At 36.8% G+C, this 12079-nt stretch overlaps 1 protein-coding gene across 1 annotated transcript in view; it reads right to left on the bottom strand.

Annotated features, from left to right (window-relative positions):
• PDE6C (phosphodiesterase 6C) overlaps window positions 1-12079 on the bottom strand; it is a 28459-nt gene that overhangs the window by 3289 nt on the left and 13091 nt on the right. The window contains exons 12-22 of the mRNA XM_008643914.2: window positions 11944-12012; window positions 9638-9784; window positions 9156-9263; window positions 8941-9050; window positions 6737-6824; window positions 5254-5354; window positions 4107-4214; window positions 3469-3532; window positions 2619-2693; window positions 2391-2474; window positions 1370-1523 (exon numbers count right to left, since the gene is read on the bottom strand). Of these exons, the coding sequence (XP_008642136.2) occupies window positions 1370-1523; window positions 2391-2474; window positions 2619-2693; window positions 3469-3532; window positions 4107-4214; window positions 5254-5354; window positions 6737-6824; window positions 8941-9050; window positions 9156-9263; window positions 9638-9784; window positions 11944-12012 (1108 nt within the window). The remainder of the gene's footprint in view (window positions 1-1369; window positions 1524-2390; window positions 2475-2618; window positions 2694-3468; window positions 3533-4106; window positions 4215-5253; window positions 5355-6736; window positions 6825-8940; window positions 9051-9155; window positions 9264-9637; window positions 9785-11943; window positions 12013-12079) is intronic.

A 12079-nucleotide genomic window follows, 5' to 3' on the forward strand; every position in this document is an offset into this window, starting at 1 on the left:
CTGGTATTTCTGTAAAGTTCAGATGGTCATGTTCCAGTGTAAGGAAAAAGTACTTTTTTCATACTGGCAACCAGCTAGTTCTCAGCAATAAATGAATCTTAAATAAAATTACATTATTTCAGAAAAATAAAGTGCCATTGAAAGTAAATTTGGGAGCAACTAGGAGGGTGGAATTCCTGTGAAAATGCGTGTAAGTAATATCACAGTGTGAGCAGGCCAAAATATTTGACTCATTTTATTAAACTCTTTCAAAAACCTGCTTTGATTAAATCATGTTGTTACAGTACTTTTTAAACTGCTTTGCAACAACTTTTTTTATTTTTTTTAAACATTTATTTTTATTTTAACCTAGTATCAATTTTGTAGGAGCCAATAACTAGTTCCACTTCACACACTGAGAATAACTTGATGGATGGCCTTTAGTAGCGTCTTTTGTGTGAAATGTGAAGAATACTCACGTATTTCTCAGAGGTACTGATTAACAAATAAATTATTTGGTACTGTTTTCTGTTTTAAAGATGTATGAAACAGAGTAAACTAACTTTTCTTCTTCAAACTAGCTGACCATATATCACTGCTTTAATCACACGTGTTTTTTTTAATCTGTGAACCTTTTCAGTCATCTCAATTCATTGGCAGAGCCGTAGACCTGCTGCTCCACATGAAATACAAAGAATAAAAGTAACTGACTCATTTCACTCTTACACTTGAGTGATAGGTTTCCAGTTTATATAAAATCAGATTCTCTTCTGGGTCATGCTATGCAGAACCATGCTTTCAGTCTTAGGACTTGGTCTGTCTTTGGAAGATTAGTGTTGAATTTGTTATATGAGACAGTGTATTTCAGCCAAAAAACTGGTGGTAGGGAACTAGAGCCAAAAGCTTTATCTTAAACTTGGAAGAGAAGTGGGGACCGGCACTGGTTTTTTATATTCTGAATGCATACTCTCTGTTCTCTTATGCTTTTCATTTTCAGCTGAAAACAAAGCACCTGAATACATTTGGGACTGATGCCACACAGAATTTTGATACATCTCTTGTATTTCAGATAAGCAAGTGTTTAATTACATTCAATTTTTATTCTTTACAGAGAAGAAATGTTACATTCCCTTCACTTTTGTGGTGGTCATATTTTATATAATTCTGCAGTTCAGAAAATGAGGTTAGTGTACTGGATTTGTGTCGTCTTTAAAGTTTACTCCTTTTCCAAGTAAAGATAAAGCTCATTTGGCTAATTCAGAACTTGCATACCATTCTTATAAAGCTTAATATTGCACAAGTGCGCTGCATGTGTGAATTTGAGAGAGAGAGAGAATATGTTGACTGCTTTAAACATATATGTAAATGAAAACTTAAGAAGTTACTTAACCTTTTTGGGCAGCTGCTTCTTCTTCCTTTTTCTTTTGTTCCTCAATAGCTTTCATCTTCTCTTCGTATTCATCAGCTCGTGTTTTCCATTCAACCCTGTTGTTTTGAAGACCATCAAACATTGGTGTAATTTCCTTGTGAAACCTCGAGAATTCCTGTACAAGCAATTGAAATTAGTAAATTAGAAATTTGTAAGCACTGATGAATTGTTAAGTCTGAAATTGTGGAAATACTGCTGGGAAAACATTTTATTTTTCTATTGCATCTAATTCCAAGGCATATTGTTGGAAATACCATGTTGGGATAATAATGCCCTATTGTGCACATAGTCTGTTAGGAAAATATTGGAAATATATGCTGCACATTTTAATATCTTCCCTAATCCTACATATGATAGCCTGACTCATATAATACAACTATAATACATGATATTTTATCATATGATTATCAGTATCAGGATACAATTAAAAAGTCAGTTATCCTGTAATATATTCCAAGCAGATGAGGATATTTCTGAAGATGTTAAAGAATCGTGTCACATTTTTGCCTGACATTTTTGGATAATATAAAACTAGACAGGGATTAAGAATGTTGACATGTCAGTGCCTTACAGAAGAAGCAGCATATCTACATGCCCCAAATACTACATATTTCCTATTCCCTTTGCTGTGCTATTAATTGCTTTCTCTAACCATCCATGTTGCTTGCTTATATTAAGTGGGACTGGGAACAATCAAATTGGACTCTGTAACTCAGTCTTTCAAGGCAGTAACAAAACCTCAGCAACCTGAAGTTTAGCTGGGATCTTCCTCTTTTATGAATCTGCTTCACATCTCTTGAACTTGCTCTATGGGAACAATTCTTTGATGTAACAAAATACTGAAAAATTATGGTGGTTGTGATAGTTGTTCATCCCAAGACCATGAGTACTGCAGCTGTCTAGAATTTTTTACTGCAATATCTTATCATTAATTGTGCCATCAGAACTGCCGGAGCAGGAAAACAAAACCAGTTAATCTTACCTTGTACACGAATGTGCACACAAAATCTATGAAACCAACTTGGAGCTTAGGTAGTTCATCTCCTTTGTTTCTGTCCATCATAGGCTAGAACAGAAGAGCAGTGATTTAGAACACGTAGATATCATGTTTTTTGGTATAGTGATCTCATAAGCATCATGGTTCATTATTTATTCAATGTTTTAATAACAGTTAATATTGCTTAACACTGTTACATTATTTGGTACTTACAATAGGTTGTTGCTGTAGCACAGTTCGTTCTAGGTCACCTTGCTCCCAGAATTCATTTGCAACCATGAGGGCAACCTGAATAGGCATAATTCAGTGGAATTGTCAGCAGAAAGTAGTAAATTTAAATAAATTAAACAAGGCTTTCCAAAAAACATGAAAAAACCTACAGACACTGTCTGCTGTACTTAAGGCTTTTCCTAGTAAATTATCACTAACAATATTTTGATGCAGTAAATAACAGATTATTGCCAACAGGAACAAGGCAATATTAGCAACGTAACAGTCTGTAATACCTGTAATGTGTATAACTTGGAAAAACAAGTATTCGCAGTTGTATTTTGATTATGCTGTGTTAAAACATATTCCTGTAAGGCTAAGTAAAAAAAAGCAGGATGGTCAATACATTCTGGAGTACTTGAAGTACTTATGTACCACACTGTATTACAGAATGTGTTTAAGCTACTTTGCAGTGGCACCAAGATCTACAGAACAGACACAATTCAAACCATACTGTTGTTAAATCTGTGCCTTAAAAATAGTAGCAAGAGTTGTCTAGCAAAGAACTGAGTGATATTTAAGGGTAGCTAGAACAGCTGCCAGAATTAGCATTAGAATTACCTTCCTTAGTGGAAGGACAAGTAGAGAAGGGTTGACAACTGTAGAGTGGTCGAGACATCATGGACCACCTACACTCACAGTGACAGAAAGGTAGAGGGTTTTTTTTGGAAGTATCAGGTACTTAAACATGTATCAAGTGTTAATAAGTTAATTTTTTTTTTAATTGGTCATGCACCAAATGGACAGTAAAACAGAGAGTAAATGCAGTATTGTCTGTATCAAAAGTACCTACCTTACTCTGCACTTCCCAGGGCTTGGTTATTGCAGACAGGTCACATCCAGTCATCATCATAGCCCTTTGAAAACAAAAACCAAAACAGGAGTATAGTTTCGGGGGTCAAGAGGATGGTACCAGACTCTTTTCAGTGGTGCCCAACAACAGGGTGAGGAGCAATGACAATAAACTAAACCACAAGAAGTTCGACCTCAACATGACGAAGAACAAACATCCATTGAGGGTAGCAGAGCGCTGGAATAGGCTACCCAGGGATGTTGTGAGGTCTCTGGAGACATTTAAATACCACCTGGACCAGTTCCTGTGTAACTTGCTCTAGGTCACCCTGCCTTGGGAGAGGGGTTGGACAGGATGATCTCCAGAGGATCTTCCAACCCTAACTATCCTGTGCTAGGATGATTATAAAAAAATAAAAGGTCTAGATTTTAAGGAATTTAAATACCTATGATGCCAAACGGATTAACATTTTGCACGTTAGGAAGATTGTAGGCATCCATTTCTAAATTAAAATTATCATTATGCTCGTCATTGGACAGTAACACTTTGTCCAAATTTGCATGTTTGGATGCCCAAATTAATTTAAAATCTAGTCCTTGATAATTGATTGAATAGGGAGTAAAATATTAGCCACTTACATGATGACTTCTTTTTTCGTTGGGTCAATAGATATATACTTAATTGCCTGCTCTTCTGTTTCCATTTTTTCAATTGCATCCACAATCTTTTGAAACATAGTTCTTTTCCTGTTAAAACAAGCCAATAAAGCATATATTACTGAATGTGATTTCCAAAAACCATGTTTATGATATTTGTGCTTTTCCCAAGAGCCATCCTAGTCACAGTGGTATCAAAGTAACACTTACCTGCAGTTGAATGCAAACTTTTCAGGTAATCTAGACATTTAGCTTTTGCTCTATACCATTGACATGTGAAGTAATACGTCAGAGTTCCTGACAAAGAAATAACCTATTTCCTACATCTTCAGATTAAACTCTTTGGGGTGGCATTCTTATTTTTTAGCATTACGTGTTTGTTACTTCCTGTAACAACTTCCCTGAATTGGGAAAAGTGAAGCAAATACTAATAAATGCTCTGCTACTCCCTCCCATCAGAAATCCTAAGAATTACTAAGACCTGACTGAAAAGAAATTTCAGAAATATAAGCATGTCTTACTGTTGTTTCATAAATCTTCTAGTTTGTGCTCAGAATTAATGAAATAATGGGATTACTGTTCTCTAAATCTTAATAACTGCTGTTGAACAACTTCCTGAATTTTTACCTGTCTTCTGACTTTAAGTTGCCCCAGTCATAAAACAAAAGTCTCCACGTATCTTTAAGGAAGATACCCATTATTAAAGCACATTAATTCACTAACTTAGGAACAGAATTGATATTTGGAGCCTTTGGCGTATTTAGCACTGGGATCAGTGGATGTCTGCCGGGTTTTTTTAGTTTTCAGCATGGCACACAATGTCATGATTAGGCTACTGAATGCACACTTCTGGAATATAGTACTTGCTGTAACTAAAAGTATATTGAAATGACCTACTAAATGTATACTAAGTATTATATACATTCATGCATTCTCTAATTTGAAAGCTTATAATCAAATAAATAATGTCTTGGTTTTTGCAAGAATTAGACTCAACATGTTAAATAGAGCTCTGTTCTCTGCATATAAACATCTTTGTATGCTGCATATAAACGACTAAAAACTACAGTTATACAATCTATAGCATCGATTTTTTTCAGTAGGAAGTTATACAGAATTTAATACTTACTTGAAATACAAAGCCAAGTCAGTTGCTATTATTGCAACTTCAAATAAGTGTAGAACAGTTTCATACTGGCGCTTATTTAGGTTCTGGAAGATGTTTAAACTCTGCAAGGTGGAAAGTTTATGATTTCAATTCCTTTCATAACACTGTTTTTGGTTTGTACTATACAGAACAGGGTAACAAAATTGTCCAACTACAGTCCTTAAATTAAAATAATGATAAAAATTAAAAATTCATATTCCATAAACCTAACTTTCCTGAATTTTTAAAGCATCCCAGTTCCCCTTTTTTTCATGTTACACTGGATTGGCACAATTGCCTGCAGCAGTGTATGGGACCTACCATGGTAAGTGCAATGTCCTTTTCCTCAAGCAAAGAGAATGAGACCATCACACAGCATTTTTCTAAGTGTCTTGGTTTTATTTCTTTAACAGAGATACAAGGCCTGCATGAACCAGGGCACAGCTTTGCTGCTGGTGAGAGCCTCCAGAGGTCCTGCCAACTGCTCTGCCCAAGAGCAGGAGTCAGTCCCTGGCATCTCACATTTGAAAAAGTGCATTGCCACCAATAAAGGGAAAGGTGTTTGTTTATTTTCATATCATAAACATTCTGGGGTTTTTATTAACATAGTGCTACTGCTTAGTGTAAGGATTTATTCCTTGGCCTCATGAGGTCAGGGAATAGCATCACCACAGGGATTAGGAGTGGAAAATGAGGGTGATGTGGGTGCCTGCCCTGCTGCTGCAAACAAGGGATGGAAGGGGTACATATGTGCGTGTCTTGCTGTTCAATCACCCTGCAAAATACGTAGTAAAGAGTGTAAATAGTGTCCTTTGCTGTAGCCAGGCCTGGCGCTGCTGAGGGCAGGGTGGCCGGTGCCCAGCGGAGGAGCAGGGCCCTGAGGGGCAGCTGAGCCTGGGGATGCGGCGGGAGCATCACCCCCGGCTGCTGGGAAGGGCAGCTGGGGGCGGCTGCCTAATGCAGGAACATTGGTAATGGAGCTGCAGCAGAGCCTGCCAGACCCCGGCCCTCTTTAGCAAGGTATGGTGTGGGGTCGGTCTGGCCTGAGGGCAAGGGGCCCTCCATGAACGGCCGCATCCCTTCGTTCCTCAGCTGCCAGAGCCTGCAGCTGAATTCAGACCTCATAAGCCAGGCACAGTGGTTTAATGACAAGATTTTGTATGTATATATTGTATTTTCTTCTTTGGTTTCAGCATCAGCTGTTTTGTGCAAACAGAAAAAACCTGAGGAATGTGAGCAAGGCTCAGAGGAGAAGCTTTCCTATCTGAGGTGAATCTGTTCCAGGCAGAATCACTGATGTTTCTCTAAAAGTGGAAAGTGCATAAGAATTTGTCTTAAACTTCTGAATTTTAGCATTTCTTAATGTGAACCTAGAGGAGCGCATGAGACCCAGTGAAATTTGGAACATTGTAACTTAATTGGATCTTTAGTGTTGATTGGTGTGAGCAGAAGGTCCGTGACGTACCTCATCTTGCAGCAGGGTTTTACTGTACTCTAGGTGATGCCTTTCTAAAATGGAAGAGCCATGAAGTTTTGCCAGGGGAGCTGCTGACCTGTTGAAAAATAAGCAATTCTTTACAATATAATATGTATATATAATTTTGAAGGCAATAGATTTTATTCAGGTTTCATATTTTTAGGATTAAAATGCTTCTGATCTACATGTTCAATAATTTGATGATAATTACATGTAGATAGATGATAGATAACGTGTAGATAATTCAAAATTAATATACATTAACCATCGATATGATAGTGTAATCTGTATGCATTAGCTATTAGTATGATGCAGAGAAAAAAACACAACTTACTTCCCTTCATTTTTGTGACTGAAGAATGATGGAACTTGGAGAGCATTGGGTGTTCAGTGCCCACTAAAGTCGAAGTCATTGCTAGATGCCTCAAGACTCAAAAACTGTGGTATTTAAAATATGCCTTCATTTTGTCTTGAGTGTTCAGTTTTGCTGGTTTTTTAATCTATAACCCTTCTGTGTACCTTAAAAGTAGCCTTTATCCATCTTTTTGTTTTTATTGTGTGGCATGGCTTTTGAACTCTTGTATGTCTGTAATGACTGGGCCATGTGCCCTGGGATTCTAGTTAATTGTAAGTTAAATCTAAAGTAACTATTGTAGAGTTTAATTCCTCTAACGCCCTTGTGCTACTTCACTCCCCCAAAGCTGCCATTTTATGGACAGGACAAGTCCTGATAGCTCAAGTTTGCTCAGTTTTACCTGCTCTTAAAGCATTACCCTGACACTGGACTAAGCTTCAAGCAGAGGAAATTCTGCATTGGATTATGGTTGTGGGATGAAGGGAGAAGTGTCCCACCTACATGGGCTCCAGGTAGTTCTGCATGTTTGGAAGAGTATTTCCCTCTTCTTTCCCTTGGCTTATCGCTCTGTTTCCCAGATAACCCAAGCTGGATTGCTACATGGTACCTGTATTTTCTGATGTGATTAGGACTGTCATGGTAAAGCCTGATAAGTTTTATAAATCGCTTTACTGCGTATGACCTCATGTAGAGGGCTTTCAGCTAGGGAAGACCACAGTGGGAAGATTTAAACCTCCCTTAAACTTGTTTGGATGAGAGACAGTCCATTGAATAAGAATCAGCATCTGTCATTCTCTTTCCTACGTCACCTGGAGAATCCCTGGGAATAATCAGAAAATCCCTTTGCGTCACTGCTCTAGCACGCAGGCTGAAAAGGCTGAAATGTGAGGAGTGTATTCAGGGTCAGAGGGGTAGGATCAATCACTCTGGAGATACAGCTGGTGGAAACTAGTCAGAAAATTATAATCTTCTGGTACACATGACATTCTGAGAAACATGTATTCTCTGGCTAGCACATGGAAACAAGCCCTCACAGATCACATTGAAGACCAAATGGTAGGTTGTTCACTCTTCAGGGGAAGAGTGGGTCTCACCATGGTAGGTTATGTTGTAATACAAAGTAAAATTTGAGTGAATTAATATTGTTTCATAACAAACAAGGTAAAAATCACGAAGAAATATTTGAGAATATTTTCTCAGAACATATTAGAGCATGAATTGCAAAGCTTGAACCTCATGATGTGTAACTTCTGGGCATGTGGACCCAGTGGTAGAACTCAAGCATGTTAACTCAGACTTTTGTACAACATGAGGAGATTACACCTCAGGAAAGGATTTATATCAGGAAACTGAGTGGGGGGGGGAACAACTGAACTAGTCAAATTATACAGTGGAAAATAGAGGAAAAAAATCTGTCTCCCTCTAAACAGAGACTTGTCTATGTTACATCTTGAATCCCTCTCCAGAAAAGTGCTTATGCCCTGTCTTGAAAAAGTAATCCAGTTAGGGATTTTAATTTACTTTACTAATTTCTTTGTGTCCTCATGTTCATGAGGCTCTGTCTGCTACAATCAAAGCATTGCTAGAATTTTAAAAAGCTGGAGTCTTAAAAATGGATTGCAGCTTCAGGGAATCCTTCTAAGATTCTGCCTTTGCATCTTGTCTTTGTGTTTCAGCTGCCTCAAGTGCTCTGGGGCAGAAATCTGTAGCATAATTACTTATTCATGCCAGATGAGTGTGGAATGTATACCTTATATTTTTGCAAGTTTTAAATTTTTTTTTGTTTGTTTTCCACTAAAAATAGTACATTTCCATGTATTTGATCACTTATACTTACTTCATTTGGTATAAGTTATTGGTCCCTCTGTGATCAATGTCATGGCAGAAAGCAGCAGCAACCATGGCAAAGGCTTCTAGATCAGTATAGTATTTCTTTATTTTGCCTGTCTGTAAAAGAAACAAGTAACTCTGAGTGTGTGTCTTCCTGAATTTTCCATCTGGAGCTGAAAGAAAACTAAATAATGAATGTGAAGTTAATATTAGCAACATTACCATCAGCAGAGTAAACATTGTTTGTCCCACATTGAATCCATGTCTCCAGTTATGGTAAGTGATATCCCGATAACCCTTCCTGACTGTGTACATCCATCTTGTAAGGACCTATTGGGAACAAAAGTAAAACAGCTCTTAATTGAAACAAAACAAAATAATTTCCATTATATCACTAGAGTATACTATGAAATTATTTAATTGTGCAAGTTCTTTGAAAACAAATGTTTTTCGTTGAATTAAACATGGGAACAGCAAATTTTTCTTACATAAATGCATGTGGATTTAATTCCTTACCTAGCTCACACAATTCAGGATTAGTTTTATGTTTTTGTGACAAATATGTAAATGTTTCATTGAGAATGGAAGATTGTTAACCATACCACTATTACTTTAGTATTGCCTATTTCAAGATTAAAGTATGTAAAACCAGCTATATTTCTTTCTCTTAAAAATAAATATAAACAAGAAAAAGTAAACCAGACCTCAGCTGGGACTTTGAACTTTTCAACAACATTTATCTCAAAGAACAGTCGTATTCCACAAGTTATCAGGCCATGCTCTGTAACAGGGAAGTCACTGAAGCGGAATTCATACAGTTCTAAATCTTTCGGATCAGGTAATTCTTCTTTCTGTTAGGAAAAATCAAAACCAAGGGTTTTTCTGGCAAGAACAAAGCTGGAAAAGCTTTTTTAATTTTTTCAGTAGAAATATTGCTCAAGGACAGTATGCTTACTATGTCTTCAAAGGACTCAGATGTCAGTACACACTAATGTGTATTAAGTTATGAAATACAATCATGATACTGCTGGCTTTCTTCTCAAAGTGAATACATAAAAGCCTTGGGCAATTCCTAGTCTGAATTCCAACACAATATGTTGTGACCATCTCAACATTTCCTTAGTTTAGAAATCTTGGGCCTTGGAAATTCTCCTTCCTGGTATAAAATCCTGCAATTCTCCTGCTTTTAGCCTGATCTCAAGGCTACATTAATCTTTTTCACAACCAGATTCAATTGCCTATTTTGTATTTGTGATACAGATTCACATTGAATAGCCTAACTGGTAATAGTGCTATTTGTGAACTGTTCTATAACACTCTTCATCTCTCTCAAAGCCTAAGGAGAGCAGTATTATATTTTAAAGGATGTGCTCCAATCCAAATAAGAATTAACTCAAGGAAGTCTGATGCAACACAAAAAATAGCTTATATTATCACAATGACTCCCTTCCTCCATAGTAGTCTATTAACAGTCTTCACTTTATGGAGAAAGAAAAAAGACAACTGAATGTATGCATATATTTCAACCAATAAGGCTGATCATCCATTTCCTTTTCCCGGGGTTTTTCCTTTGTATCTATGCAGATCTGAGATCAAGGACAAAGAAACCTAGACCAATGGTGTTTTAAGACCTATTACTTTGTGAATCATCAGATCTAGAAACACCTGCTTTATCCTATTAGCTATCTGGGATTCCAGGTCTTTTAATAGGATAAAGCACTTGCATGTAGCCTTGGCAGTGCAGAAGACATTAGACCTTTGAATTTGTGACTCCACAATGTTGAAAGAACAAATTGCTTTTTTTAGATTTAAAAATTCATACAAGTATTATGTTTTTAAATTTGGAGCCTGTACCAAAATAATCAGATTTTGCTCTACCCATAGAGAAATTTTAGAGTCTATTATTTTTTTAAGCTTTTCATGCAGCTAAATTAAGTTTCCATCAAATGGTATGTGAAGCTACACACTGTCTGTTGATGTTTTTTTATTTCACCACTTGCACGCTGTGTGAGCATCTGTTGTGTGGAAGCCAGTAAAACATTAACACCAATGCATTCCAGCATGCACATACACACAACTAAAAAGAGTTTCATGAGGTCTTTTCCCTATGGCTGTGTGTACATTAGCAAACGTGGTGTAATAGGAGGAAAAATGTGAAGTTCTTGGTACTGGAAGTCAACAGATTTGTGTATATTTTGACCTTTTTTCTTCAACCTAGCTCTGTTTTGATCCATTAATAGTGGAAGTTCATTCAGTGTTTTCATTCAGAGCACGTCTTTGAGGTTTTTTCAGATAAAGTAGGCCAGTTCCTGTGCTCCAGGACTCCTGAAGTGCACTAAATGGGCAAAAATAGGAGCGTTCTTCCAAAAAGACACTGCCTTTCTAGATCGAAACAGTAAGGCAGACAGAAGACTGCCCAGTCTGGAAAAGAAAGTGACTAATTTTTGGTTTATAGTAGCCAAGCAGTAGAGCAGAGAACTCTAGGTCAAATCTGTTTTGTCACTGTGGAGTCATGGATCACTGTCTTTAGACTTCTCTGCCTAAGGAAATGCAGGAAAAATAATCTGAAAGTAAGTTTTTTCTGCTGGACACTCCTACTTATGTTCTCTTACTGAGAATGAAGGTGGCCTCACAACAATATCCCTTCTTTTATTTTCAGAATTAAATAAATTAAATTCAATTATAGATACAGCATTGTGCCTATGGATATTTTAAGAAATTTAACACTTTAAATGTTAATATAAAAATGTCTATATAACTCTGACTGTCCAAGTCTGTTGATGTACATTTGGGACAGAACGTTTCCCCATAGGTAACAGTGGGATATGCACATAGAAGGACAGAAAAGGTTGAGGATGTGTTACTAAATCAGCTCCATCGAGCCTGTGGAACTGATAGCTAACATTGATTGTATTAATGAGGATTTCACTGTACACAACTTTTTCTATGATGAGTACACATTACTATCTGGTATAAATACAGCACCAGAATTTTCAGTTTAATGACTTACCAAAATCCTGATGAGATCCTTTTGATCACATTCATCTAAACTTTTTGCATTTAATTTCTCCTTGTATTTCTAAAAATGAAAAAGAGTAAGAAAATTGAGGTTTTGGGTAGTAAATTCTCCATTTTAACTTTGTGGT

Source organism: Corvus brachyrhynchos, unplaced genomic scaffold (genome assembly GCF_000691975.1).
Source record: "Corvus brachyrhynchos isolate BGI_N302 unplaced genomic scaffold, ASM69197v1 scaffold61, whole genome shotgun sequence".
Classification (NCBI taxonomy): domain Eukaryota; kingdom Metazoa; phylum Chordata; class Aves; order Passeriformes; family Corvidae; genus Corvus; species Corvus brachyrhynchos.